General features: G+C 42.7%; 1 protein-coding gene across 1 annotated transcript; it reads right to left on the reverse strand.

Annotated features, from left to right (window-relative positions):
- Window positions 1–335: 335 nt before the first annotated feature.
- On the reverse strand, window positions 336–27,788 carry COPB2 (coatomer protein complex subunit beta 2). The gene is made up of 22 exons (XM_018559300.1): window positions 27,670–27,788; window positions 19,650–19,787; window positions 18,646–18,732; window positions 16,551–16,677; window positions 16,284–16,432; window positions 16,037–16,183; window positions 14,907–15,006; window positions 14,385–14,527; window positions 13,927–14,126; window positions 13,727–13,837; window positions 12,583–12,671; window positions 11,102–11,208; window positions 10,684–10,827; window positions 10,334–10,464; window positions 9,212–9,419; window positions 9,011–9,121; window positions 7,946–8,160; window positions 7,625–7,717; window positions 6,124–6,304; window positions 4,669–4,724; window positions 2,600–2,729; window positions 336–532 (listed from the first exon to the last, which is right to left on the reverse strand). Exons 1-22 carry the CDS (start codon window positions 27,670–27,672, stop codon window positions 437–439), a joined length of 2,766 nt encoding a protein of 921 aa, XP_018414802.1. The 5' UTR covers window positions 27,673–27,788; the 3' UTR covers window positions 336–436.
- Window positions 27,789–27,854: the final 66 nt, after the last annotated feature.

A 27,854-nucleotide genomic window follows, 5' to 3' on the forward strand; every position in this document is an offset into this window, starting at 1 on the left:
TTGAGCAATTCTCTAAAGCTAACGATCCATGTTGCTGGCCACACAGGTAGAAGCCAAAGCCGGAGCCATAGCTGAAGAATTTGCTTCCCGAGGTTTACGCAATGAAGCTTCTGCTTTGCAGTCCATTCGAGTTTAGTGCCACTTTAAGGATGCATAAAAATCTATAGTTTCTAGTTTCAAAATTCATGAATGTAGTGTGAAATGAATGCAGAGACCAGTTGTTAGCAATAACCTTTATTTCGTTAATGCACAGTAATCAAATGTTTCATTTGAGACAAAACAGAAAAACTGGGAGGAGAACAAGGAGTAAATATACAAGGGCCCTGTGCCCACGCCCACACCAGTGAGACCTCGGAGCTCTGGTGTGCAGGATGGCTGATAAATCAAGGGAGAAAACTGGTTTGGTCACTTAAATTAGAATTCCGAACATGACACATTAGTCGTCAGAGAGCTCATCATCTAAGTTTATGTCTGTTGTATCAATATCTTCTAATTCCATGTTGTCCAAATCCTCCTCCAGGTCCAGGAAGGCCTACAAACAAGGAAATGCAACAGATTAAAAATAATATATAGATATTTATGCATAGACTCATTCATAAATGACCTCTGATGTCTAAGATTGTGAGAGATTCTCACATGGTGTCATTCTGGACATGTACTTCAGAGAAGCCTCCACCTGCCCCACTGTAAATATGCAAGGAACTGCCTGCTGATTTAAGAGATGTCCCCTCACTTTCTGTCCTGTAAACACAACAGGAAGTAAAAGTAAGGAACCAAAGTGAGCGGAAAACCCATCTCAGACTGTTGTCACCAGAACAAGTGTCCCCGTTGGATGATTTATCTTCAAGTAACAACTGTAAAAGTTTTTTACAGTTTCCTCACTTTTATTCCCTGGGGATGATGGTCACCGGTACAGATGGGGAAAATCTCCCTAATATAGACAAACACAGCAGTAATAACCTGATAGGGGTTCTAAACACTCTACCTACAACAACGCTTTGACATCGTATACTGCTTGCCTGTTTGTCCTTTATGTCTTACCAGTGGGTAGATTCCATCCCCAGTAGTTATCCTGATTGTTTAACATATACAGTCATGGGCAAAAATATTGGCACCCCTGCATTTCTGTCAGATAATGCACCACTTCGCACAGAAAATTGTTGCAATTACAAATGTTTCGGCATTCTCATGTTTCTTTCTTTTGTTTGTATTGGTATGGCACAAAAAAGTGGAGGGGAAAAAACAAAACACATCTCACACACATTCCATGCAAAACTCCAAAAATGGACTGGACAAAATTATTGGCACCCTCAATTAATATTTGGTAGCACAGCCCTTGGAAAAAAATTACTGAAATCAGTCGCTTCCTGTAACCATCAATGAGTTTCTCACACCTCTCTACAGGAATTTTGGACCACTCTTCTTTCGTCAACTGCTCCAGGTCTCTCATATTGAAAGGGTTCCTTTTCCCAACTGCTGTTTTGAGATCTCTCCACAGGTGCTCTATGGGGTTCAGATCTGAAATCATTGCTGGCCAGTCCAGTACTCTCCAGCACTTTGTTGAAACCATTTCTGGGTGCTTTTTGACGTGTGCTTTGGGTCATTGTCCTGCTGTAAGACCCATGACCTCTGACGGAGACCCAACTTTCTGACACTGGGCCCTACTTTGCACCCCAGAATTCTTTTGTAGTCTTCAGATGTCATAATGCCATGCACACAGTCAAGACATCCAGTGCTGCCTGAAGCAGCAAAGCAACCCCAAAACATCAGTGAACCTCCGCCATGTTTGACTGTAGGGGCTGTATTTTTTTCTTTAAAGGCCGGATTTCTTTTTCTAAAAACACTGGCATGATGGGCTTTACCAAAAAGCTGTCTTTTTGTTTTGTCAAAAAGCTGTTAAATTTTGTGTCATACCAATACAAACAAAAGAAAGAAACATGAGAATGCCTAAACATTTGTAATTGCAACAATTTTCTGCGCAAAGTGGTGCATTATCTGACCGAAATGCAGGGGTGCCAATATTTTTGCCCATGACTGTACAATATAGATCTATGTCTTCATTCTACTGTATTTCTCCATCATGTCATCTTACAGTCTGGAGCTGTTACAGCATTCTGAATTTAACTATCGAAGGCTAAAAGTTTTCCCAGTCTTGAGCAGGTTTTTACTACTACATAATAGAAGTGTGGACACAGGGGTCCTCTGTTATCAGAGTGCGTTACAGAAGGACTGTGCGTCATCCCACAAAAACGAACAATCACATTCAAATGTTATTTTACAAAACATACACATCCAGTCCAGAGCTTTTATTTACACAAAAAGGGAAGGCACATTTTTATCATAATGGTAAAGCCCTTCAATTCTAAGCATCACTGAACTAATGTGCAATTCTTCCTACTGCCTATGCAGACATGTTTTGGCTGGTAGTATCTTGGAAGCATTGCATTTGCTTTGTGGAAATCCTGGTATAAGGATTCAATTGACTAGGTATGCGAAGTGCCAAAAGGACTGGACTTCCATAAATGTCTCCCACATAGAGAGGAAAAAAAGGTGTCTGATTGTTTTTTAAATGAAATCCACCCATTTACATATCACTTACCTTCTCCTCTGTGCTTTTGTCTACTGGTGTCACTGGGACTGGGGTGAGGGCTGGAGCAGAAGAGGGTGCTATGGGTTCAGGTGCAGCAGGGGGAGGAGTTACCTCTCTCTCTTCTTCCTCTTCCTGTAATAAATGAATAGTGCAAATATTTTATGTTACACTGCAAGCTACCACTCAAATATTACAACGCTGAAACCACCACCTGTCTTATGAAATGTATATTTTCATGCATTCTTTAGGCTTAGTGACCAACAAAAAAAGGAAGAAAAGACCATTACAATGTTGTACTACATGAAAAATATCATAAAAATCAAGATGCATTATTAACACACATATAGAACAAAGATTCTGAATGCACTGCTAGGGCCAGTCCTGATTCAGAGTTTTTATAGTCTGAAGATCAATATTCTGCTCTTTCTTACACCTCTGTAATGCAAGTACTGCACATGTAAGTTAAGTAAGAAAAAAATGCATGTTGATCTGGCAGAAATATAGCATAATCCTAACTTCCTGTTTAGGCTGACAACTCTTTATTCCCAATAGACATTGTCAGCCCAGCCTACTGGACTACAGAACTCCATCTATCTCCCACTACTCTTTGTCCCTCTTTACCTGTATATATTGATTAATTTCCCAGCAAAACAAAGTTGCTGCCTGTTTTTTTCTCCAAAGACCAGCCCATACACCCTGCAAAGGGAATGGCTTTTGGGATATGTAGTTCTGGGAGTGAAGGGGGTGCCTACATCAAAAGGAACTGAGCTCCCAAAATCTGTTCCTTGATACGGTAACAAGGTAAATGAAAAAACAATGCTGGAACAGTCTACAGAGGGAAAGTGAGGTTTGGGGTTAAATGTGGCTAATAAATGCACCTTTGGCTAATAAATGCACAATTGAAAGGCAGTTATGATCAAATTTAACTTTCAGAAACAATTCTTTAAAATGTCTGAAGGAGTGCATGGAAGAACTGGGCACCCCTACTTCCTGTCAGTCAGCAAGGACACCAGTCACTTGTCCCAAAAGTGCTACAGCAAGAGGGCATTCCGTCTCCGAGTGTCACACTGCTACATAGGAGTATGGTGATCTAGTTAATGCAGATCTCGTAATGTCTCCGGGATCAGGCAACAGTTCCAGTAGAACATTGAGCTCCCTTGACTATAGCAGCCCCTATCAGCATTAAGCACTTCTGACATGAATCCAACATGTCTGGCACTTTAATAGACGAAGGTTATAATTAGGGATGCACCGAAATTTCGGCTGCCAAAATATTTCGGTCGAAAATGGTACTATTAACAAAATGCCAAAAGTACCAAAATTGCTGAAAATGTGGTGCATCCCAGTTTTTCTGGTCCCTGCTGGGCACCGGTCTGTGTCCCCTCCGATCTTGGCCGCTCTCCCCCATATTGGCAGAGGGAGCAAGGATCAGAGGACACAGAGCAAATCCAGCTGCCTGTACCCTGCGGGGAGGAGAGAAGCTGTCAGGAGGCCAAACGGTGCAGTGCAGGAGGAGAGCTCAGTCTCCTGTGACAGGGGGAGCAGTCAGGATGGAGAGGGGAGCACAAACACTAAGTTTTCAGTACTGATCACTGAGTGTTTTGTAAATAAATGAGGACATAGTAAGCTTACTGTGTACCCAGTTATCAATGAAAAGGAAGTGCTCTACATCACTTCCTGTTCAATCACTATTGTGGACATAGTAACTCCTACTATATCCATAGTTTATGAATGGAGCACTAAGCATAGAGGCTTCCTGTTCATTCATAACTGCAGACAAAGAGATTTAGGACTCTGTGCTCATTTTCTATTTTAAAAAAGGGAAATATCACGGGTCTGTTTACGCCTCTGATATTTCCCCAAAGACCCCAACAGTAAAGTTAAAAAAAATATTAATAAAAATAAAAGAATTTTAAAATAATGTAAAAATTGGGGGGGGTGGGAAGCCATTTCCGGTTTCCTGACAATTTTTTTCATTTCAGCCTAAAAATTTAATTTGGGTGCATCCCTAGTTATAATACTTCCATTGTAAATCATATGACATGCATGCAGGCCCAGTCACAGAACTCACATCGGCGGCTTCAGGATGTACAAATCCCTTTGCTTCAGCCAAGACATTTCTTTCTTCATTTGGCTAGAAGATATAAAATATTACATGTTAAATGTAAAACACTTATGGTAAGATCTATACCAGGGGTGCCCATAAGGTCGATCGTGATCTACCAGTAGATCGCGGGTTGACTCCGTCCCGCGCTCCGTGTACCCGAATGTGTCGGACATGTACCCGCATTGCGGCCAGCTCAGTTTGTTGTGGGGTGGGAGGGGGCATGGCGCAGTGTTGAAGTGATCGGCACCGCAGCAACGCCCTCCGGCCGCAATGCGATCTGCCGCACGGGAACGCAAGGCACATCAATGCCTGCTGTCCGGTCAGGAAAAAAAAAATTGTGCTTGCAGCATTTTCTGACTGGACCGGATCGCAGTGCCATTCACTTCAACACACCCCCACACCCCTCCCAGCCCACAACAAAATGAGCCGGCTGCAATGCGATCCAGTGCGTTCCGGGGCTATTGTGGCTGATACGCACTGAGGATGGCGTGTACGAGGCCTTAGGGCCGTTTCACACCACAAACAGTACGTTCCAGAGCGGTCAGCCTCTGGAATGCACTGTATCGCACTCCGGCCGGTACACTGCGTTCAGGGGCGTTCGCCCGCACCCAAACGCGTGGCACGTTAGTGCCTGTGTTCCAGTCCAGTGCGATCTGCAAAAATGCTGCAAGCACTAATTAATTTTGCAGATTGCACTGAACCGGAATGCAGGCATTAATGTGCCACTCGTTCAGATGAGGGCGATTGCAATACGGGCGGGGGGGCATGGCTATGGTGACATTGACATCAATGATCCGCCACGCTCCCTCCCGCACCTGAACGCAGATAATGCCTGAATCAAAGAATGCAATGTTTTTAGGACAAAAAAAAGAGCGCATTTTTTCCGATCACACTGGACCAAAACGCAGGAATTTTTTTGCCGCGTTCTGGTGCAGGCGAACGCACTGCGCACAGGGGGGGGTCATGGCTGGGGTGCCATTGACTTCAGAACGCAGGAGGGAGGTAGATCGTTGGTAGATCTCATTGGGCTCGTCATTTGAAAAGTAAATCTCAATACAAAAAATTGTGGGCACCCCTGATCTATACTATGACAAGATCATACACACAGCCTAATACTAAATGCAAATGCAAGTGTAATGCCTCACAGGATTATATCCTATACTATGTACCCATAGAAACGGCTACTGCATGGCTGACAATTTATGTGTACATTGAAATAATATCACATATAGTGACACGTCATCAGCAACCCTATTCTGACACTGGAAATAGTGATGCATATGATTACTGTGTAAGTACTACTTGTCTAGGTTTACCTAGACAGTTATAATTGCATTTGAAGTACCAAATTAAGGCAATGTCTTTGTGACTAAAAAAAAGGTATATAAAATAAAGTTTGCAATGTGCTTTTCACACAAGTACTCACAGTGACATGGCGATATTCGCTGGCTGGGCGCAAGGCACTGCTCTGCTGTTTTAAAAACTGCTCCCCCATAAAGGCTTCCCGTAAACCAGGAAAAAGATTCTCATACTCAGTGGGGTCAGCCAAGGAGTCGGCTGCCTTCTGGTTGATCTTGGACAGACTCTCCTTCCATAGTTTCACCACCCTAGCAAAATAAATAGAAGTTAAAACCATATTTCCATTGAGGGACACAGGAATTGTTTAACTTTTGGGTTATACTGCTACCTACCGGAGAACTGGACACTGGCAAACATGAAACAAAATTGTAGGCCAGCCCGGGATAATCCCTTCTGTTTTTAGCAAATCAGTACCAAGAGCATGATCATAAACACAGAGGTGGGACCTGTGTCCCTCAACAGACTAAGAAACTAGTTTTACAGTAGATACAAAAATCCTATTTTCTTTCTTGACCATTTAGGGGCACAGGAAGTCTTTAATCTTTGGGGCGTCCAAAAGCAGTCCAACTGAGGGGTGGGCAACACAAAAACAGTCGCTAACAGGTTCAAGAAGAAAAAAAAAAAAAAAAAAAAAGGGGGCTGTCTGCAGCTCAAACAGCCATCTGAAGGACCTTATGCCTGGAACTGGTATCAGATGAGGCCACAAGTCCACCTGGTAAAACTTAAGAGAATGCGTGAACTGACAGCCAGGTGAAGAAAAAAGGCAGACAGTTCAGACACTTGACTTGCAGAGGTGATGGCTACAAGAAACACCACGTTATGGGTGAGAGGAGAGAGAGAGAAAGGTCTTTAGTTGGTTCAAACCACAGTTTCTCAAGTGCAGCGAGAATCAGATTTAGGTCCAACGGAGTTACAAAGGAACAGGCATGGGAAGTTACACGGAGACTGTACAAAGGACTTAATGAAAGAGTGAGTGGCCAACAGTCTGTGAAACAGAACATAAAGGGTTAAAACCTGATCCTTGATTGTGCTTAGAGCCAAAACACTGGTCTAGACCCAGTTCCAAAAAAGGAGAGGATTGGTCCCACAGAAACTCCTTGAGTGGCAGCTCCGAGATCGAAAACCATGTCTGATGATAGACCTTGCAGGTAGTAGACTTTAGCTTTTAGCATTGTAGGAATCACAGACTCAGAGGTGCTTCTGTTCCTTAGAACCTGGGCTTCAACAAACATTCTGTTAAAGTCGGTGATTGCGAAGCAGGATGGAGCTTTTGCCACTACGCAGCCAAACCCGGATGGAGCTTAACAGAACTCTGAGAATGGAACACATTTCAAGAGTAGAGGGCAACATGACTCCAGACTGCCGATGTCGGCACCATCATTAGGTGCATTTGAAGCAGCCCTGGAGCTGTTTGTAGAAAATGAGTTGAGGGTTCTCGCCTATACAGGTGTGCAAAGACTGGCTAAACAAAATGTCTTTCTTTTTGGCATTTGCTACAATGAACGCATATATAAATATATATTTAGCATATGAATATATTTATCAAACATATAAATGATCCCACTTACCGGGACACTTGGCTTGGCAGGTAAGTACGTGCCAAGAAAGCAGCCTCAGGCAGACGACCAGTGGAAATTAGAAGCTCCAAGCAAGTGTCCATCCTGCAAAGGAAACAAATGATTGAAAAATGGCACAGGCACTGTGTATGTATTACAATATGTTTTAAAGTAATGGGGACTGGTTGGGCTGCTGTTTGTTGCACAGTCCGTCCGTTTTTTTACTACGGGCGGACGGCAAGAGGTTAAAGACTGAAAACATGCACACGATGAAATGTCTGAAGAGGAGTTGGTGGGTTTTACATAAAGAAAGAAAAAAACATATGCACTTACTTTCCTAGCAAAAAGTAGCTTAAGAAAGCCACATTGTTCTTTCCATCTCTTTCAGCACCTTCAGCCAACTTGTTCACCATGGTGGTATTTCCTGAAGATGTTGCTAAAAGCAAGAGACCTCCATAGTCCTGAGCATTGTGGAGACATTCCTGAGCCAGCCCAAACTGGCACTTGCTGATGGCCAACTCAGCTAGCTGCTTCCACTTCTGTTCAGCCTAGAAAATGGAGGGAAGAAAAACCTCATTATTTATCTGACAAACAGTTACTGTGGATCAATCAATAATGTTAAATGTCACTGTATACATCTGCAGTACAAGTGCTTGTGTACACAGGCGTTGTTTACTTACATTTAAAACACACATCAAAACGCAGGTCAGCAGATTCTAATTTACATAAATGGAGGGGTGGGAAACCAAAGAATAAAGGGTGCAAAAAACTATCCTTATCCTGAAGTAAAACTGTCAGGAGGAGATATGGGGCTGCAATTATGGACCTTCTGAAAATGCTAGCTGCCCATTACCTGTCCCAGAACAAGAATGCAGATGAGGAAAGTCTGAACTCCTTATCTGCATTCTTGCTAAAGCAGTGAAGCCAGGCCAACAACATAAAAATCTCCCTTTAAAAAGCAGTCCTTAGGGCCCAAACAAGCAACAGCAGGTGGGCAAAGCCTCTCAAGATCTACCTGAGTGAGGTATTCTGGGAAAATTAAGTTATATAAGCCTTCTGCAAGCAGGAAGAATCAATTCCTTACTCCTCCCCCCATCAATGATGCTCAGTTGTTCAGTGTAAGCTTGATACATTTTTGTACAATGATCTTGCATAACACCGAAGGGTGCATGGATGACCAGCCATGGCCTTAAGTTTGTAGGTACCTTTACACAAAAGGCAACCCACACTGTGCATTCTTGACAGACTAAAGACCTTTAATTTTATAATTAAGTTCATGGTTCCAATATAATATTGCTTATAATATATTGTATACAGATGTCACTATAGATTTTTGGATGTGTACATTAAGATTTAATAAGGGAAAGAAAGAAGGAGGTACTCCAACAACGGCATTACCTCTGCCTCCACTGCCAACTGATATGCGATCTTCAGTTCTCCCAGCTGCAGTGCCAGCTCAAATCGATGTTCTGGGTCAGTGGACACAGCTAAGGCTTGTTGTTTGAATCCCTGCAGAGGAAATATAGTTAAAATGACTGAATTATAAAACATGACAATTTTTAAAAATCAACTATAAAATATCAGAACCTTTTCCCTTACCTGCTTCTCCAGGAAGTGGGCAACACGTGTCCTCTGTTCTTTGGGGATGGTTGGAATGACTTTGTCAGCCATGCCGAAATCTCTTCTCATCACAGCTGTCTGATACTCCAGAACTGACACCAGCAGAGAGTAGCTGACAATGTTCAGCTCTTTGTCTCCCAGGTACAGACGGTTATCTTTGGGAATGTAACCCAGCAAATACATGGTCCTAAACAAGACAAGTTATACATGAAAAGTAAAAGCATAAGTCTACTATTGTTTAAGGTTTCCATCACAAAACTGTAGACATTATACCAGCAATATGCAGTATATGGGCTTTATTCCTTTGCACCTAAAAGCACTGATTCAGTGAGTTAGGAGCCAACAAGGCAACATTGAAGGAAATAAGTTTGGCTGATAAAGTCTAAAATTATTTGTATACAAGTCATGACATGAGAAGAAGACTACTACAATATAGCAGCCACGTGGACTTTGATTCTCCAGTTTTTTGTAGTGTAACAAATTTAAAAGTAAACTGTTCACAAACCTGGGCTTCAATCTGAGCATGTCATGAAAAATACATCAGAGGCTACCTTCAGTGAGAGCCAGGTGTGAAAATGATCAGCAGATATTTGAACAGTTTAAATGTCAAATAGTTCGAAAAGTTCATTATGCAGTTAAAGTCGCTTCCAAATCTCAAATTTCCCTTTAAAAAATGTAGGATTGGCTTCCTCTCTCGTGCCTTCCTAGCCTAACTAGTGGACACTGAGGCCACCCATTTCATTACAGAGCCTAAAAAAGGCTGAAGAACGTAGGACTATTGACAGGATGCAGGACATTATGTTTTACTGTGTTCAGGTCAGTGTTCAGCCTCCTGGGATTTCACCAAAGGACTCAATTACCCGATATTTGGGGTAGATTGTAAGGCCTCACCTGTCTATATAAAGCCTTTGAAGTCAACACACAATTATATATTTAACACTTTCCAGCTTTGGAAGACAATTTCCAGCAACAGCAGACAGCCATAAAAAGGCTCACTGCTGTAAGCTAAGGCATTACACACAAAGACTAATAGTATTTACTATATCTCATTCTGCAGCTGAATGTTACAGGGATAGGTATGCTGATAATGAAGCCACTTACCTGTCCAAGTGTGCAATGGTAACAATCTCTCCTCCTACGTAGTAGTTGAGTCTGTTCACTGTGCTGGTGTAGATAAAACAATCTCCAACCCACAGGCCAGTCTTCACTATTTCCTGAATTTCACCCAGAACCTGGTAGGAAAGTTAGGAGGGTTATACATTTATCACACACAGAACAATACAGGAAAGTAATGTCATCTGCTCCGCATGTTACAATAGTTTAGGGTAAATTCTTTCCTTTATTAAATGTAGATTATCCACTTAGATGATAGTAAAGAATAAGACTGTCCGCACATGTATATCCATTACTCTGGATACAGGAGGACACATACAATATTATGCTCTACTTACTTCAAAAGCATCTTCTATTCCATCCTCAGACACTCCCTCGTGTGTCTCCTGTGCTGTGGCTACTTTCTCAGACAAGTATTTGAGAATGAAGAATGATTCCTCTGTAGCAATACAGACCAGCTCTCCAGAGTCTGACCAGAAAATCTGCAACATATGAATAGCATGGTGTTTGTAGAATAATATGGGTCTCTTGTAGGCATATTTATAAAGCAGTGAATCTAACATTCACTGCAGGTGACCCTTCCTGGGGCATGGTTTTTTTTTTTTATATGCCAATGTTTGGCGAAAGTCATATTCACAGATTTAGAAGCCTACCCCTTAGACTTTTAACACTACAAAGTGGCTGTTTTACTATGACCCGACCACTATGTACAAATGAATGAAATTAATATTTCTGCTTAGCATTTTGTGAACTCACGTGTTTGGGCTGGATTTCTATCCTACGAACAAGTTCTGTATTCTCCCAATCATAGAAAGCCAAACCGTTGACAGAGCGGACACCAAGAAGAAAGCCACCATAGATACCTAGAAGAGAGGGGCAAAAAAATATTTTGTCATGTTAAGTTAGCAAAGTATAAAAAGGTAACGAAAAACCCTAGAATGAAACTAAAAGTTCATGTTTCTGAAAGCATGGGAGGTGGACCTCGGTATCTCAGTGGACGCAAATAGTTGGGACCATATATATAGGAAGCGACTAAATCCTGCTCTCAGAACTCGCAAGCAATAGAAACCAAATACAAACTACTGTACAGATGGTAATTAGTGCCTAGCAGGCTCCGGGCATTTGTCCCGGGCCATGCAGGTTTGTGTTTTCGAGGATGTGGGGAAGTGGGCTCTTGCGTACATATATGGTGGAACTGCCCCATAGTACAGGTTTTTTGGACGCGTGTTTTTGCTTTTCTTTCCTCTACCCTGGGTATCACACTAACACCGGATGCGAAGGTTGCTTTGCTTAACCTTCCCTCTGTGGAACTCAAACAACACAAATTTTTCTTACATGGTCTCACAGCAGCTAAGCAGACAGTGGCCAAATCATGGCAGTCCACTACACCGCCATTCTCTGAGCTGCAGCGGAGAATCCAATGGGCCTTTGTCAACTAACGCCTTTCCGCGAGACTGGCCCATATGGTTCCACGCTTTGAACAAATTTGAAACCCTTGGATACACTACTTGCAGACACAATCTTTTAATGAGCGCGTGGTGTCACTTTGACATCCAAGCATAATCAATTTAATTCTTTGCCCTTGCTACAGGGGTGGACCGCCTCTCCCCTCTCTCGCCTTCTCTTCCTTTATCTATCCCTTTTCCTCTTTCTAACTAACACTACTGATCTTCCTCTCAATCCTACCTTGTCCCTTCTCCCAAACTTTTGTTTGAATGTACACGTCCATGTGCGGTTAAGCTGGCTTTAACGAAGGAGTGAGCAGCATATTAAGAATCTTATTGTTAGATTGCCATTGCTCCCAATGCTACCTCTCTGATGTTTAATCCCTTCATGGATTGTATTGAAAAAGATAATGACTCCAGCTTTGTAAGCTACCTTATGTTTCTATATTTCTGCAACATTTGAATGTTAAAATGCAAATAAAAAATGATTGAACTATAAAAAAGTGCATGTTTCTTATGGTAAAATATAAATGTATTCATTTAAAAAAAAAAAAAATCTGTAAAAAAAAAATCTATATTTGTCATAATGAAAAGCTCAAGCCCATGTTTATGATTTCACACACACTTCTAAATGCTCTCAATGATGGGCTGCTTCAGTGGCCCAACAGTAATGCCCATAAAAAGGGAAGACAAGAGTCTTTGTAGGATAGGATAAGTACAGAGGTCAAACACATAATAATGGTAAAAGCCCTATAGAAATGAAACAGCCACGGCACTTCAGACAACACTAACCTTCTGCCCCAAAATCAGGCTTAAAGCTCTTCTTCTCTTTAAAATTTTTGAAGATCTTTACTACGCTGTTGCTTTCACGAATAGCATACCTGCAAGTGGTATTAGAAATGAAATGTCAGCTGTAAGGATAAAATTCCATTACTCTGTGTATACAATGCCATGGTATTGTGGAAAACAAACGGGTAATAGCTGTTACACTAATCTGCAGTACCTGAGCAAACATTTGAGTAGGGCTGCAACTAATGATTATTTTCATGATCGCTTAGTTAGCGATTGTTTGGTTTTTTTCGATTAACCGGATAAAAAAAAAAATTAAATACCATCATTAATTTTACATTAAATACACACATGCAGTATTACAAGCAAAGTTTACTTCAGAATAAAACTGCATGCACAATTTTTTTGCAATCGCACTGCAATGCATGGCATTGCAGTACCATGTGTTCCAGTGGGGGCGATCACACTGTGAGCAGAGGGCGCATTTATGTGTCATTGAAATGAATGGCACTGCCACGTACCTCTCGCAGCAGAATTTGTCAGGCCGAAACCAAAAATTGCTTTTTTCCCCACCTTTTATAATTATTTTTTTAACTATTGTATTGTAAGCACATGGCTCTTGTATAGCTCCAGCCCGGGAAGGACAGCTGCCAGTGACAAGATTCCACAGACGGCAGCTGAATGTAAATACAGCAGGTAGTGGGCGGGTGCAATAACCAGCCTGCTATTGGACCATTAAAATTGCAATAGCAGGCTGGCTATTGCACCTGGCCACTGCTTGCTGTGCCCACCTCCCAGTGTGGAGGAGAGAGCTAGGGGATCCAACAAACTAATCCATAAATGAGAATAGTTGACAACTATTCTCATTATCGATTATTCAATCAGTTGATTGCCGGCCTACGTTTGAGGTGCATAATAAGCAATGGGTATTGCACAGGTAACATTTACAATACTATCCAACAGTAAATTGTTTTTTTTTTTGCCTATTTCTTTTATGGGGTGTAGCTGTATCATAATGGGTATCTGCATTCCAAGTAAAAATGCAAAATGTAATTTTTACACAAATACAATCTTTTCCTATGCCATCAACACCATTAAGAGAGACTAACGTACCCTAGTAAAAGGAAAGATAAAACATTCAGCTTACTCAGAAGAGTCATGAGCCCAGGCAAACTCTTGTGCAGATCCAAAGCTCTTGTTTCTCAGTGCCATGGCTGTGTATATAATGTATTCTCCATCTCCGCACACTACCACAAACCTAAAATCAGATAGAGATTTGTGAGCTGTACAGTGTACGCACTTGCATAATAAATACTAGCTATGATTCTTAGAAGGCCTGGCCCTTACCTGCCATTGGGGTTGTGTTGTATAGTCTGTGGATAGATTTCACAGCTGCCCATGTCCTTTACAGCAAGAGGGAGCCTTTCTCCATCCTTAATCTCTGTTTCGCCCATGGCTTTTAGATTGGCCTGCTGCACTTCCGAGTGCTTGGCCCAGATGATTTTGCCATTTGCATCCATAGACATTGCTGGCTCTTCACGACCCAGCTAGAAAAGAAATATAAGCGTATAGTTAAGTATCAGCATCACTGCAAAGGCATCTGTATCTCTGAAAACATGGTAGTTTTATTTCTTAATATTTTATCTTAGACAAATAACTTTATTTGACCGCTAGCACATATTGGGGAAGAAACAAACTATCTGTGCTGATGATCTATAGTAAAATGTACTCTTAGGTGCAGACGGACAGAATACTGAACACAATAAGTTTTTTTTAACCAATACCTGTAACTTTACATGTCTTACCTTAACAATGATGCTGCCCTCATCATACCCAAGAGCAACATTGTTGGAGCCCCGAAGTCCACATACACACCAGACCCGCTCCATGCCGTAGTTCAGAGTACTTTCTAATCGGTAAGTGCTGGAATGCCAAATCCTAACAGTGCCTGTTGGGAAAGGAAGTTTCATAACATTTGACTACCTTGTCCCCCCAACAAAGTATCAGTTTATCTAAAATCTTCTTTCTGCATCTCACAATGCAATGTGTGAACCTTTCTAGCCTATAAATAAGTATGTTCATTTTGATGTCTGAACTGATCAGAGCTCTTGTACAATACACCTATTGATATAAATGATTGGCCAAATAGACCACCTTTCCTTGAAACTAGTAACAAGGGAAATCTAGTTAGTCATCACTACTTACTGTATATCTTAGCTTATTCTATTTAAATATCTCTGCATTTATTATAACCAGTTACATTTTTTTTGCACTCGTAGTAACATAATCTCTACCAAAATCTATAATGAAATAATTCACAGATTTACCATCTTCTGAGCCTGTGATTATAATGGGGAGCTCGGGATGGAAACTGACACAAGAAACATTCTGAGCATGTCCTTCCAGAGTTTGGACGCAGGTTTTGTTCTATATAGATAAATAAAAAGGAGAAAAACCCAAAATCAGCAAATCTATGAATGTCTAGATTCATTCCATAATGCATTATACATTCCCAGGAGCATGCAATAAATATGTGCAAATATATTGCACTGATGTTATTTCTTTTGTACCTGCACAAATCTGCCCAGTCTTAAATATTAAAAAGGCCTACCTGGCAAACCAGATAACAATTAGCTGTTAGCATATGACTAGCCCCAGAGCCACGCGAAGAGCAGGATACGAGGTTTGTAAACTTTAGCATCCCCAGCAGTTTATGTCTATTGGTGCAGCTGATTACATGCTTGTTATGTGCACAGTACCATCCAGTGGCTAACGGGGAGAAGCAAAGCACATTGGCATGGGTGGCAAAAGATGAAAGGCTTCATAAAATTTGTACGACTCCTTTCTGCCAGCAACAACATCAAGATGATAAGAAGCCACACAATCCTTCTGGATTTTTAAATTATGCTCTACTTCAGGGACTGCTAGAGCCCACAAGCAGTGTTCAGAACACCAAGAAAAGTTCTTGTTTCGGTTGTTCTGTAAAACTGCAGTTGGAAGTTCTTCTGCAAAATGAACACACACTGGAAACCTAACAAAAATTCCTACAACTAATACTTGTTCACAGGAAAAGGCTGGAATTCGAACAGTGTATGGCCAACTTAAAACCACAGCTACTTAATTCTAACAATGGGTGGCCTTGCCAGCACCTACTGGCTCGACAAACTTTTCACTGAAAAATCTAAGCCAGGATGAAAACTGTCAGCTGAACAGTGACTGCAGTCACTGTTTGGATACTTAGACATCCATGGGCACTGGCTGTCAGAATTCAATAGCTGGCAGGAGAGATGCATCCATCCATCCATGCTGTTAGAGTGGATGGAGAATGGAGTGGTTGAACGAGAAAAAAAACTCGCCAAAATCTAACAAAGCAATATAAACAAGCTCACTTTGCTTTGCACAATAACTACAGACATGTAAATGCCTTCCTGTAACCTATATATGTTCTCTCACTGACCTGGTAGTCCCAAATCTTCACAAGTCTGTCATCAGCTCCAGAGATGAGGTATGGCTTGTCACCTCCACTATAATAATCAATGCAGTTTACCCCTTTCTCGTGTCCTTCTAAAGTGAAATTAGGAGAAGAGGAGCCAAGCTGCCAAACCTGCAAAAACAAAATGACAGTAAAAGTCAAAGATAAAAGCACAACTCATAACATTAAGGACTTATACCAGCACCACACAAAGCTGTAATGTTTAGTGTACCTTAATAGTGCGGTCAAGTGAGGCACTTGCAAACTGGTTGTTGTCTTTGGGGTTGATGACAATCTGCATGACGTAGTGTGTGTGGCCTTCAAACACCTGAGAGCAAAACCATTTCTTATCCCAATCCCAAAGTTTAATCATCATGTCATCTGCAGGAAACAGAAAGCAATGATTCACACAACTGTACACAGCTGTCTTCTCATTACATCACAATACAAGAAAAAACATTTTATTTTAACATGATTAGTAAGTTGTTTTGTATCTTACCACTGCTGGTGAGAATGAAAGGCTGTGTGGGGTGTACAGCAATACAGCGGATATAGTCAGAATGAGCCTCAAACATGTGAACCCGCTCCAATGTATTGTAGTTGAATACTCTGATCTGCATGTCATCCTAATGATAGAAAAATGAGCAGTGAATGTTACATCACATGGAAAGCATCTGAACAGATATGTTACTTACATGAAAAAGTGAAAATGCCCTGGGCTGCAGTATTTAACATCATATCATTACTCACACACACTCCGTACACTATCTCCCCACAACTTGCCTTCTTAGGGATAGGCTTGGAAGACTGGCCTACAACGTCCCGCACAGTAGTATCTCACATCTTCATAGCTGCTCGCCCCGCCTTAGCAAGAGCTTGGAAACAATCCGAACCACCCTCACAATGTCATCCAAATCCTCAATACGCATGCTCACTTTGAATATCACTTTGCTAAAGCCAACCTTAAAGTTCATGTCTTCTCCTCACAATGGGCTTCCTGGTTGAGGGATCCCACAAGCTTAATCCGACTGGTTTGATCTTCACATGTTAACCTGCTCTACCACGATGTATATGCTGTCCATGAGCATTTATGCTCAATTGGGTGTATTGGTGGTCCATTTATTAGGTACTCCCACACTATCCCAACCCCTTCAACTCCAAGGGTCGTATGCTCTTATATCATTCAATGTATTCCGCCCTCGGCTGCACATCTTTCGGACTGCCAACATCGCGAAAGCCATGGATGTTCTACCTTGCTGTGACACTACCCCTCCCGGACAAGACATGTTCTCCAACCACCTTTGCTGTATGAGAAATGTGCCTGTGCTTTTTGCCATGTACCATCCCAACAAACATTGACAATGCCTATGTACTGCTTTATTCTTGTTTTGTTTTTTCCCTTTATTATGTATGTTTTGTAAGTGTTATACATGAAAAAAACTTAATAAAATGTAATGAAACAAAAAAGTGAAAATGCCAAAGGAAGAGTTACCAATTAGAACCAAAAGTATCAGTGTTATTCCTATAGTTTTCTTTTGAGCACTTTGTCAATTTTACATCGGAGAGCAACTATGACAGAACCCCAGTCACCTTGTCATCATCTCCAACTTGACTGAAGTATTTCAGCCATGGGAGAGTTATGGAGAGTCCATACTGAGCATATAGTACAGCAAGACCCATGTCACACAACACCAGGGTGAGCAGAAAAAAATGACTCATTTCTACATTGCCACTCCATCCAAACACTGTAGATTCTGCCTTGCCAGCAAAGAGTGATAACTTGCTGATCAGGGCAGTGAGGCAGCAACATGGAAACAGGTAGATCTTTTCTCTTCCCTCTTTAGTGGCAACTCAGACAGGATCACCAATGTAACATCAGTTTAATGTAGATCTTTAGTGTATGGTTAGCAGGAGATATTGTTCATGGAGTGTGGCTGGGATTGGCCATATCAACATCTTTGTGGTGTGATCAGCAGGAGACATTGCTGATGAGACCTGGCTGAGATTGACCTAATGCACACCATTGGGGTGTAGTCAGCAGGAGATAAAGGACCATGCTGGGGTTGGCCTTATGAACATCTTTGGGGTGTGGCAAGCAGGGGATATTGTTGATGGAGCCTAGCTGATATTTGTGTATTGCACATTGTGGGGAGTGCAGCCAGTAGGAGATATTGCTGAGCTTAGCTGGGATTGGTCTAAGGAAAAAATATTATGGGTTGGGCCAACAACTATTGCTTATGGAGCCTGGCTAGTATTGGCCAGGTGCTAAAAAGTCTGTTCTCAGGAAAAAAACATAATATTGAGCTGGTGGAATTCATCCTTGGTCAGGGTGTATATCAGAAGGTCTAGAGACAAGAACAGTCCTTGATTTGGCTGGAGATGACCAACTCAGTGAACGGTCTGTAACATCTGTAAGTACCTTTACAGATGGTCACTAATGGTAGAAACATTACAATAATAACAAAACATACAACAGTTCCCTTTAATGTTGCAGTAAAAAAATGATCTGCTTATTTGTCGTCATTCATTTTACACAGCATTAAACACACACACACACACTTGCTTTGGTGAAAATGTAGCTATATTAAACTTACTGCTCCTGTGACGACCCAGTTTTTCCTGGCCACAAACTTCGCCGCTCTGACTGGCAAATCGCCTACTTCAAAAGTTTTTACAAGAGTCTGGAAGCACAAAGCATACATTTAAATCTTAGGACACATGTAATAAAACATCATGGTGTTGCGATTTCAACTTTTCACCAGATAACAATAACTTAATTCATCCCAATTGGGTTCTAAAATCACCGACATTAGTTATTTCATCCCAAAAATAAACCATAATTAGGAGCGTCCCAGGTCCATATCTGTTATCTACTCTGCCTGGTCTCTCCTTCAGCATCCTACTGCAGATCTTATTACACCCACACTGATAACTGGAGATCCTGCAACTGGACCCTAATGGACTAACATTAAAAGCTGTAGAAGGAATATATTCATTTTACCATTTCACCTCCAGATACTTAGCGACATTTTGGAGCGTCCAGCAGTATCTGAATCCACCAGGAAAACCTTGCGGCTGCAGCTACAGCAACAAATAAAGCCATAGGGACAACCAGATGTGTTGCCATCCGTCTAACATACTTCTAGACCTGATAAGTTATTAAAGAGGTTAGTAAAAGTATAGAGCCCAACAGCCTATGGAAGCAAATGAAAGATACTAAAGGGCCCCAGTGTTCCTCTGCTGTCACTGAACCTGCACCAAGCCCAACATAACCCAGCTCAGGAATTTAGTAAGAAAAGAACCAGACAGGGCTCATCAAGTCTTCATTAGATTCCATTCAAATTGCCTCATTACTAATAAGTACATAGAAGCGCTAGATAATCTTTAGGCTGCATAGTTTAACTTTAGGAGAATGAATATCTTTTCCTACACATTAAATAGCAGCAAAACTTTATTTTCACTGTATACTGTATGTGTGCATACTTCATTTTCACTGTATACTGTATGTGTGCATACTTCATTTTCACTGTATACCGTATGTGTGCATACTTAATTTTCACATGTATTTACAATAAAGAAACAAGTTATAATTTCTTACCTGTGTCTCGTGGTTCCAAACACAAACACTGCCATTGTACAGACTGGCCAGCATCCATGGTTCTGTTGGATGTAAATCAACACTCTTCACTCGGTCAGACCGAGCGGTCAGCTTCCTCTTGATGTCAAGTCGCAGAGGCTGTAAACAAGTAATAAAGACACATATCTTAGTAATATAAAAAAACGTCTATTCCTGTACAGTGTATACATTTTCTAAAAACTCTATTCTTCTAAATCAGAGGTGGGCAGATTAATCCATAATGCCGGAGTCAGCTGGACCATGCAGCTATAAGTAACCAAGGTAATGTACTGTATATACACTGACAGCGACGGCAAAGGATTAGGAATGGTTCACATCAGCTGCAGTGACTGGTATTTCCACGCCAAGTCCATCCAAGGGCACACATAAAACAATTGTTGTCTCCGTGACCCCTTCACCCCACAACCCTCATGTGATGTGCAGTATGGAAAAACGCAGACAAGCTGAACACCATATATACTGAAAAAAATAAGTCAAAGGCAACTGGACTTGCTGTATTTTTCTTGAAGACGTTTCACTGGTCATCCGACCAGCTTTCTAAACTGAGAATTGAGAAAGCTGGTCGGATGTCCAGTGAAACGTCTTCAAGAAAAATACAGCAAGTCCAGTTGCCTTGACTTATTTTTTTACAGCTATACCATGACCTGGATGAATGAGAACCTTCACAGACACCATATATGCTGGCTCTGAAGATTTATCCTGCCCTAGATCTATTCTGTAGCATGTTCTTATCCACAATAATCTCTGCAAAGTGCTGCAAAATATGCCAGTGCTACAAAAATAAATAAACCCAGAAATAGGATTTAGAAATGAGCTGTATGAAGGACCTCCTTAGGGGACCCGAAGGTGGTAAGTATGGGTGACCCCACTTAGGTCATTGTTGCATCGCTTGCCTAACATCAGTTTATACACAAAAGACAAGGGGGGAATTTATCAAAACTGGAGCAGTTGCCCATGGCAACCTATTAGCTGCTCTCTTCAGTCTGTTCAGTTAAGATTTGAAAATGAAAGAGAGAAGCTGATTGGTTGCCATGGACAGCTGCTCCAGATTTGATCAATTCACCTCTCGGTTTGTGCACTTCACCCCCCATTCTTCAATCCATACATGAGACGTCACTGAATGAGCAATCGTCTATAGATCCAATTCTTACACATTCATGGGACAATGCCTGGTGTTGATTTCTCCCTGGAAATGTCCAACTGGTTTTAGGTCCTCGGCCCTTCCTACTACTTGGTATTGTTTGCTACAAGCAGGATTTAAAACACAAATTCCTCTCTAGGCCAGAGGAAGGCAAACTCAGGCCCTCCAGGTTTGGTGCAATAACAAACCCCATGAGGCATTGCAAGACCCTTATAGCCACAAGCATGACTCCCAGAGGCAGAAACATAATGGGATTTGTAGTTTCACCACAGCTGGAGGGCTGGAGTTTGCCTATCCCTGCTCCAAGGTAATATTGTGCATGGTGATGAAAATATTTATTTTATTTATTATTGGTATTTTATACAGTGCCGACAATTTAAGCAGCGCTTTACATACTGCACATTCCCACCAGACCCTGCCCTCAAGGAGCTTTCGAGCTAAAGTCCCTATCTCACATGCATACATATGAGGGTCAATTTAGACAGGAGCCATTTAACCTACCAGCATGCCTATGGAGAGTGGGAGCAAATCGGAGTATCTGAAGCAAACCTCGTGCAAGCACACAGAGAACATGCAAACCGCTTGCAGATCGTGTCCTAAGAGGCTGATTTATTACCGTCACGAGATGGAGTCGAGGAACATTCTCATTTCCTATGCTCCTTAGCGGCATCCAGTGGCAGAAATAGCATGCAAACTGCATTCGCTTAGCTATAGGTAGGTGTGATGTGGATTTCCTGCAGCAGGAATTCCAAATCTTCCATCTACAAGTGGCAGCTGTCACCCATTCAAGTTAATGATCAGGTGACAGCGGCTGCACTTGAAAGCGGCAGGACGCTGGCACACTGCATGCAATTGTATGCGATATGACCACATGCAGTTAGGCAGGGGTGTGGAATTCCTATCGCCCGACACATGCAGTTTCGGGCGCCGGGCGAGTAGTTTTAAAGTACATTCAGCCCGGCTCCGGACAAGCAGAGCTGAATGTACATTGTGGAGCCGCCGCCGCTCGTTTACTACAAGTGATCTGATCAGACCACTTGTATTAATTTGAGCAGCAGCGATCGTTTCTGCTCGCACCCGCCGCCATAGTTTTCGGGGTCGAAAACTAAGGCACAACGGCTTAACCATAGAGCCCGTAGAGCAGACGAAAAACGTCTGCTCTACGGGCTGTGTGTTCTCTGAGACCGTGGCGCTGTAATCACAGCGCCACCTGTCTCGGCTGTCAGGAACTACACAGAACAGCTGTTCTGTGTTGGAGGGCAGGTTCCATAAAGAGAACCTGTCACCTCCAAACTATCACATAAGGGATTTTAATCTCCTATGTAATAGGAAGAACATTAGGGGGAAAACGTAAATTAAATAAAAAGTTAAAGAAATTTTTTAAAAAAAGTTAAAAAAATTTAATATATAAAAAGATTTAAAAAATGAAAAAAGTAAAAAATAAAAACGAAAAAGTAAAATAAAAAATGAAACCCTGCTGCCCCCGCCATCTCCCAAACCGCCACCCCCCCTGGCTATACTTACCTTTTCGGCGAACAATCCCTCGCCTCCGCTAGTATGGGTGTACTATCTGTCCCCCATACCGCTGTCCAGCGCAGTCCTCCCCTATCCATTTTGAATTTCGCTCGCAAATTGCAAGCACTCATTGGTCAGTGTGGTCAGATGACTGCGCTGACCAGTGAGAAGCGCTATTTAGCACAGTAAAATATGTTTTGATTAGGGGTGCACCGATACTAGTATCAGTGCCGATACCCAAATGCTCCGATACCTTCCTCAATATTGGAACTTGCGGCCAGATGAAAATTTGCTCTGACTGGCAGTGCCGTAGGGGAACATGGAGCCGGCTTCCCGTGCAATCAGGAAGCCCTGGGGCAAGTAATGACCCGCCTCCTGGTTTTCTGATTGGCCCGGCTCCTTGCTGATTGGCTGGAATGCCGGCTTCCTGGCCAATCAGCATCGAGCCAGTTACCCGGTCAATCAGGTCATTACTCGCCACCCGCCTTCCTGATTGACTGGGAAGCAGGTTTCCCGTCCAATCGCAATCAATTAGGCCAAACAACATGGAGTCGGCTTCCGTGGCAATCAGGAACCTGGGCGAGATGTCATTACCTGCTGCCCAGTTTCCTGATTACCAGGGAAGTCTGCTCCATGCCAGCGGAAGCACCGGTATTAGTATTCAGTGTCGGCGAGATCCGAAAGCAAAAAAATCGGTACTCGTACTCTATACCGAAAAACCGGTATTGGTGCATCCTTAGTTTTGATTAAAACTATTTTTTGTATTGGGACAAGTAGATTGTCATGAAGGACAAGTAGAATTGGCCCACACTTTAGCCCTTGGACAAGTAGTTATTTTTTTTAATTTCCACACCCCTGAGTTAGGAATCAATCACTCTCCTTGGACGCATCGATCGCGAATCCAGGGATAGTGATGTCTTCCTAACTGCATGTGATCTTACCACATAAGATTGCATGCAGTGTGCCAGCGTTCTGCCACTTCAAATGCAGCAGCTGTCACCTGATCATTAAAGTGACATTAAAGGCTCCATTGCCCCCCCCATACTGCTTTAAGTACTTACCTTATGTGATGCTTCTTGATGTGAACATGTTCTTCCTTCCACTCGTTTCCAGGAGTCCCTCCACCACTGGTGCTGGTCTCTGATCCAGCGCAGACTCCTATTTCTTCCCGTGTCCCAGAGTCTGTTGGGTGTGCATGCTCCCGGCTGCGTGCATTCACTTACAGAGTCTCTCCTGCTCTCCCCTCCGGTGCTATTGAGTGTGCACAGCCGCTCGGAAAGATGTGTTCTGCAGCCGAGAGCGAGCGGCGCAGACACAGGTAAGTTATTACTTAATTGACAATTTTTTTTAAATGTTGGGACATACATCTACTGCTTGCTAACAGTTGATATATGTAAAAAAATGGAGACTTTAATACTACTTTAACTCTAACAGGTGACAGCAGCCGCTTGTGATGGAAGATTTGGAATTCCTGCTGCAGTAATTTCAGATGGAACCTACTTGGTAGGGGTTAGTGAAGCCTTATAAAATCAGCCCCAATCCAGCCGCCAACCATTGTACACATACACACGTTCACCTGCATATGGAGCGCTCAGGCAGCGGCTTGTTACATAGTTACATAGTATTTGAGGTTGAATAAAAGACATTAGTCCATCAAGTCCAACCTATTAGGACTTAAAAATGAGGATTAATGGTCTAGTTATAACCTGGCTTAATTCCTTAAGTACCTTGGGGTGCAGGTTATCCGGACCCACTGCTTTGTTTGCATTGAGCATTTTAAGTCTTTGTTGTATTCTGGTTTCCGTCAACCACTGGGGTATATTTTGAGTTAAACTGGGAGTTTTATCATGTGTGTCAAACCCGTTTCCCTCCTGAGTGTATACTGAGGAGAAAAAAGCGTTCAGCGCCTCGGCCCTCTCCTTGTCGTTTGTGACTAGCTTCCCGCTTCCATTCTTTATTGGGCCTATCTGCTCCTTTCTCACCTTTTTACTGTCATAAGGGAAAGCAGTAGTGTACGGCTTGGAAAACTCATCGCAGATAATCAATGATTGCAGGTTTCTCAGGATCAGGGCATTGTGGGGCAGAATCAGTTCATAATGGATACAGTTTATAAATAGCTTACCATTAGGGCTGCAACAACTAATCGACATAATCGATTATTGAAAAAGTTGTCAACTTAATCGGCTTCTGATTGGTTGGCCCTGCTCACGGCTCCACCTCACGCTCGCCGCTGCCAGACCTGCCCGCATCCACGCTTTGCACATCCTCCGCGCCTCACGCTCACCGCCCGCATCCACGATCCACGATCGGCACAGGGACGCGGGGAGAAGTAAGGAGGAGCAGGTGTGGGCGGATGACAGCCACCGATAGACAGACCCGATCTCAGAAACAAGTTGCTGGAAGACTGCTCAGGTAAGCCTGCACTCCCACCCACACATGGTGCTCTATAATGTATTGCTGGGATTTGTATTCCTCTATAGCTGATGGTACATTGTGATGTATATTATACATATGAATACAAATCCCAGCAATACATTGTACACTGTATGTATAATGTATTGCTGGGATTTGTTGTACTCCTATATAGCTGGTGGTATTCTGCATTGCGCTGTATAGAGGACTACAAATCAAGGAATACCACCAGCAATGCGGAATACCACCAGCTATAGAGTACAACAAATCCCAGCAATAATACATTATATAGTGGTGCAATGCCGAATACCGCCAGCTATAGAGGACTACAAAACCCAGCAATAGTACATTATACAGCACAATGCAGAATACCGCCAGCTATAATGTACTATTGCTGGGATTTGTTGTATTCCTATATAGCTGGTGATATTCTGCGTTGTGCTGTATAATGTACTATTGCTGGGATTTGGAGTCCTCTATAGCCGATGCCATTCTGCATTCATTGCTGTATAATTTTACACTTTTAATTTCACTATATTGCACACCACACTTTTTTTTTCTTTTTTACTTCCACCACTCCAAGCTTGCTCCCGTGATGGACTGCAATCTCAATGCAAACGAGAAGTCCTATCACTGGAGCCATTTTTTAAAATTTATTTTATTTTTTATCCGATTAATCGAACTTAATAAATCGGCTAACTAATCGATTTGGAAAATAATCGTTAGCTGCAGCTCTAGTTACCATTCTATAAAATCATAATGTACACCCTTAAGGCTTGGGCGTTCGTAATATGCGCGTTTTTACCGCGGTCAATGAAACGTCCGACAAACGCGTGTTTACGAGGGCTATCCGGCTGTATCCTAATGGATAAGCGCAGAAATACGCCCCAAAGAAGCTCCTGTACTTCTTTGGGCGTAGGGCTTTTTTCAGCGCGTTCCTACGCACTGAAATACGCCCAGGTGGGAACCCATGCCCATAGGAAATGATGGGATTTCACTTGCTGGGCGTTTTACAGCGCGTCGATCAGCGCTGTAAAACGCCCAGCTGTGAACCAAGTGGATTAGAGAGCTCCGGGCTTCCTGAAGGGACAACAAAGTGAAAGGTGACTGACTATCCTGGCAGCCAGCAGAAGACGTGGCCTGTCACATTACAGCGTGTGGCCCGTGTTTTACCTCTGCCCAGACTACGGACATTCCTCTATTTACATACTGGATTCTTAACTGGCAGGAAAAGAGCTTTACAAGTAGTATTTAATACTTATTTTTTTTTCAATAATGAGTCCAGATCAAACAAATATCCATTAGCAGGCAAAGTGTTTTTTTTTATACGATTTTGCCCAAACACTTACAGTCATCGTGTTTCTGAACAGCTCCAACTCTCTCAGCTTCGCTGAACTTCCTGCCTAGTACAAGATCACATGGGACAGCAGCAGCCATCCATCTAAAAAGCTTGGAGAGGTAAGGAAGGAGGAGAGGAGTGACTTGGAGTGAGGAGTGACTTGGCTTGCCTTGCTGTGTTTGTGGAGACACACACAGCATACTAGCACACACAAGGGTGGCTCCATAGGACCCTGCAAGGGAAAGAAGCCACCCTAAAACAGGATACCAGGGCCAGTGCTCAGGGGATTCTGTAGGAAGCTAAAACTTTTAATCATCAAGAAGCAGCCTCCATTGGAAGTGATTTAATCAGCATTAGCTTACGTTTTTCTCTCAATATAACTTTAAAGGAGAATTATGTGGAGAGTGAAATACAAACATCCCCATTAGAGCCGACCCCGTGACACTGCAGCTTTAACCTGTTGGCTCTATTGATCGGGAACTGAGTGATCATGTACCGCTGATTGTTGACATCATGACCCTCTCCCTGCAGAGATCAGTGACCATCATTCACCACCTCCCGAAGGGATTCCCCCCTCCCCTCTCTGATCCTCCAGTGCTGACTGGAGGGATATAGACGGGGGGAGGAGACACGCACAGCAGGTAGCGGGCAATAGCACGCTATATGCAGAGTTTCATGTAAAGGTCAAAAGAGCTATGGCAAAAAAACATTGGGCCACAGTTCTCTTTTACCACAAGTTACCCCGACCTCTGTAGCTGCTTGTCATGTGACGATCCTAACACCCAGTCACACTTGTCTGCTTTCATTCAGTAAAACTTCTGCGTTGGCTGCATGAATATACATTGGAAGTACAAAGCCCATCATTTCCTAAGTGTCCGCTTGCCATCTATGGGAGGCCGTTTAGTGTGAATGACAAATGGACATTATTCACAGGTACAATCACAACAAAGACTTTGCCAATCACACCAGATCCAAGACTATGTGGTCCCGTACACAGACTGTACCAATCACACCAGATCCAGAACTATGTGGTCCTATACACACAGACTGTACCAATCACACCAGATCCAAGACTATGTGGTCCTATACACACAGACTGTACCAATCACATCAGATCCAAGACTATGTGGTCCTATACACACAGACTGTACCAATCACACCAGATCCAGGACTATGTGGTCCTATACACACAGACTGTACCAATCACACCAGATCCAGCACTATGTGGTCCTATACACACAGACTGTACCAATCACACCAGATCCAGGACTATGTGATCCTATACACACAGACTGTACCAATCACACCAGATCCAGGAAGTAAATGTGTGCTAGACCAAAGAAGTCTAGCCACTATTGAGGAACTGCAGATCCCAGCAAGCCTTGTCACTGTCCCTATGCTGGGAAGTCCCAGTACAGCAGAGAAGTCCATGTGTATTTTCTGCAGGCTGTGTACAGGGGACAGGACGTGCTCATTGTGGATGAGGTCTGAGTCGCCTATACATTCCTCTATCCCCTCCAGACATCGCCACGACCAAACCGGGCAATGATACTCCGGGCTCCGGGAATACTCACCATGTCTCCGGGTCCTCCTGTTCTCTACCCTGACTGACGTGGAGCTTCCGGGAGACCAGGCCGATCTCGCGATTGTCCAACGAATACACTTCCGATTGGCGATCAGTTCCTGAGACGTGCCGCCGCCATCTTGTGACTGGCGAGTGTCACAAATCCGTGACGTGGCTTGAAGATTAAAAGCGGCC

This window comes from Nanorana parkeri, unplaced genomic scaffold (assembly GCF_000935625.1).
Source record: "Nanorana parkeri isolate BGI_ZX_2015 unplaced genomic scaffold, ASM93562v1 scaffold387, whole genome shotgun sequence".
In the NCBI taxonomy this organism is placed as follows: Eukaryota; Metazoa; Chordata; class Amphibia; order Anura; family Dicroglossidae; genus Nanorana; species Nanorana parkeri.